The 3,377-nt window shown below is 34.7% G+C and overlaps 1 protein-coding gene across 1 annotated transcript; it reads right to left on the reverse strand.

Annotated features, from left to right (window-relative positions):
- Window positions 1-2,011: 2,011 nt before the first annotated feature.
- On the reverse strand, window positions 2,012-3,132 carry LOC112511740. The gene is made up of 4 exons (XM_025117468.1): window positions 2,824-3,132; window positions 2,692-2,753; window positions 2,406-2,608; window positions 2,012-2,274 (listed from the first exon to the last, which is right to left on the reverse strand). Exons 1-4 carry the CDS (start codon window positions 3,066-3,068, stop codon window positions 2,203-2,205), a joined length of 582 nt encoding a protein of 193 aa, XP_024973236.1. The 5' UTR covers window positions 3,069-3,132; the 3' UTR covers window positions 2,012-2,202.
- Window positions 3,133-3,377: the final 245 nt, after the last annotated feature.

Below are 3,377 nucleotides of genomic sequence, written 5' to 3' on the forward strand. Positions count from 1 at the left end.
TCAATCAAGATAAGTTTTCATGAACGTGATTGAGCAAACTGACTAACCAACACAGGTAATTTACTCGTGAAATTCTCAAGATCTAGTAGTTGGGTACCAAATGAAAGGAATAAGACCAAAAGTGTAGGACTTAGAAATATGAAACATATTAAAAGAACTTACGTTACAAAATTTGGAAACTTATGGAATGAGAATAACTACAGTTGCTGCCTGGTTTCTACCAAGAAACCCCCTCTTGATTCTGATACTGGTTTTTCTCACATATTGTTTATGTTCATATGTTAAGTTGTTGAACTTTTAGTTTGGATGTGTTTGATTTAGAGTTTTGAAAACCCTCATTTGTGTTTGGATTTGTGTTAGCGGTGGTCAATAGTGGTGGTGGTTGATGGAGAGATGGTTTTAACGGGAGAGAGATGGTTGCAAGTGGTTGAGGGACATGAAGCGAGACACATGGCTAGAGGTACGTGAGCAGAAAATCATTTGATCCAATTTAAACAGACTGATCCGATTACAAGTGACCAACCATAATCGAATAGCCAGTTGTAATTGAGTCGGGTCAGATACAAAATTTCAAAATACCAATTGAATCGGTTGGTTCTATGATGACAATCCATAATCCAATAAAACCGAATGGATCCAATCCAATAACCATTCAATTACTCCTACAACCCTCCACTTAATAATTATATATAACTATTAACATTTTACAATATTATTTTTTAATATCAATTTATATGTAATGTTTTTTGATAAATTAAGAAAATATAATAATTGGTTGAAATGGTGGATTAATTGGTTAACAATTATTTCCAAATACTGGATAGATCCAATTCAATCAAATGGATAACCAATAGTAATATTCAACGGATATGATGGAACCGATCTGATCCAATCATGCATTAGATTGTATAAAATGAAAAAAATCCATCATCCATTGGATGATTGGATCGGATCAGATTCACTTTAATCAATTGGATTCCATCCGATTTACACCCCTACAAATGGCATCATCTAAGTGGTGGTTTAAAGAAATTTTTGATAGAAAAAGACGAGCATACCCTTGAGCTAACGGAGTTAGGGCAAAGAAACTAGAACGAAACAAAATACAAACTACATGGACGTTGAATGTACTTATTTTGAGACAGGGACCGTATCGAGATTCAGAAAGATAGTGTTATCTATATTACCTTATAAAGCAGATTTGATAAAAGTCTTAAAAACAACCTTAAATGCATAAGGTACTGCTTCTTTATGCATACAGTCTTAATTAATCACAAGTCATTTATGCATATGGTACGACTCAACAATGCTTCACCATTTACAACTCATACTTTTAAGTTTTATCTTTCTCATATTTAGTTTTGGTTCCCAATAGACATTGAAAATTTAAACCAGATACCCATTTCAAATTTTGACCCTTTATGTTCCTAATATTTTCATCTTACCATCAAAAACTCTCTTACCTTTTTAAATCTCAAATGTAAACCTCAGATTTTCATAATTCACGATTGATTTTTCCCAGTTACCTCCATTGCCCCAGCTACATTTTTCCTCGCCTTCGCTCCTCCGGTCGCACCGACACCCTTACAACTTCCACACGTTTTTATACTTTTGTAAAGGTCTTCCTTTGGCTTTCCATTTTACTACTAGAGTTTGAGCTAGCTGGTTATTTTTAAAGGTTGACATTTAGCTACAGATCTATATATACAGTATTTGTATACATTAACAAACTCATTTGCTTTCAAGTGTTTCTTTGATTCAATATATTCGAGATATGTTGTGATTCGGGTCGAGTATCTTGCTCCACCGCTCTAGTCATTGGCAAATGCTTGTATTTTGCTCCACCGCTCCAATCATTCGGGTTGTGATGAAGGGTTTATGAATAATCGTAGAACCTACTAACACCAACATTTTGGATGGATGTATATTTGAATCTAAATTAGATACAAACGTAGTAGGTTTTGTTACATCTTTAAGGAATTTGATATCTCAAAATTAAATAATCTTAATAAGCTTTTACATCCTGCTGCATTGTACGAATATACAACTAGTTTATTTACAAATAGAATATCATTCTTTTATTTCTGTTAGTAGGTCAATTATCAATACGTCTACAGGAATAATTAAAGAACTAATCATCTACCATTAATTAATTTTAAAAGAATTCGACATATTTTGTCAACCGTCGGATCGACGTGCTTCTCAAGGAGCCACTTGTGTTCCTTCTTGGACTGGTTTGACATTTGGCATCAACTTCTGCTCCGTTTCCTGAACCTGTGATTTTTTTTTTAATAATCAGATTTAATTTATGTTTTCTTGAGAGATTTCATGCATGGATTCATAAGAATTTGATTTGTTTTAGAACGAAAAATGATGGGTTGGATTGTTTGAAAGTGAAATCATACCTCATCGATGAAATCCACCGCTTTTTTAGCTTTTTCGGCGACTGTTTCCGCCATATCTTCAACAGCCTCCATGGTTGTTTTCAGCTTGCTTCCGTCTGGAAGATCGCCGGCGATCTTCTCCGCCACCATATCCACCGCTTCCGCCACCACTTCCACAACATCTATCACCTGTTCCGCTGTCTCCATCACCACGTCCACTTCTTCTGCAAATTCAAAAATATTAATTTATACTACATTTATATATAATTTATACTACATTTTTCTAACAAAAATATTACATGTATACCTTTAAATTGTATAAAGGGTATAACCATCGTCACCAATATTGATCCCATCGTCCATTTTCCCCTAAAAATTTGGTAGAAATCCATCAATTAAGAACTTAAATGATCGAAAATACTAGATAAGAGAAACTTACCAAGAACTCGAAGCAGGCGGAGATGGCGGTGGAGGTGGTGGAGGTGGTGGCGGAAGGGGTTCTTGATTACCGCTAAGTTTGCAAAACGCTCGTCGTTGGCAAGCCGTGGTGGTCGTGGTTGGGAGCATATGAAAACCGTTAAGGGTTTTCGTGTTTTGAGAAAACGTTGATCGGTTTATGGTGTAAAGATTTCTTACTTTTAAACGTCCATAAGAAATAACCTTCGATCTCGCCATTAAAGCCATGAATTTGAAACTAAATTAAGACTTTGTAGGTATGATTTTAGGGTTTTTGTAGATGAAAAAGATTTGAAGTTTCTTAGAAAAGGTTTGTTTTGTAAGGTCAAATGTTGAAGGTTTCTTATTCTAATAACTTATCCCACATGTTCAATTTCTATACGTTTGATCCAATCTTAAAGCATCATCTTCTTAGGTGTCTATAATTGTCAATAAGTTAGGTTTTGTCCTCGTCATTTTTTTATTAACGTGAATATCCTACTTGCTATGTGAGCTGATTAATCTCAGAAAAACCACTTGCTTTACGGGTAATGCAGA

Source organism: Cynara cardunculus (genome assembly GCF_001531365.2).
Source record: "Cynara cardunculus var. scolymus isolate 2C chromosome LG 4, CcrdV1, whole genome shotgun sequence".
NCBI lineage: Eukaryota > Viridiplantae > Streptophyta > Magnoliopsida > Asterales > Asteraceae > Cynara > Cynara cardunculus.

What these genes read in the sequence shown, in the direction of transcription:
- LOC112511740 (XM_025117468.1), bottom strand. Translation starts at nt 3,068, where the DNA reads ATGGCTTTAATGGCGAGATCGAAGGTTATTTCTTATGGACGTTTAAAA. An exon ending in CCGCCTGCTTCGAGTTCTTG is followed by an intron (nt 2,754 to 2,823) that starts GTAAGTTTCTCT and finishes CCAAATTTTTAG; the next exon opens with GGGAAAATGGACGATGGGAT. An exon ending in ACCCTTTATACAATTTAAAG is followed by an intron (nt 2,609 to 2,691) that starts GTATACATGTAA and finishes TTGAATTTGCAG; the next exon opens with AAGAAGTGGACGTGGTGATG.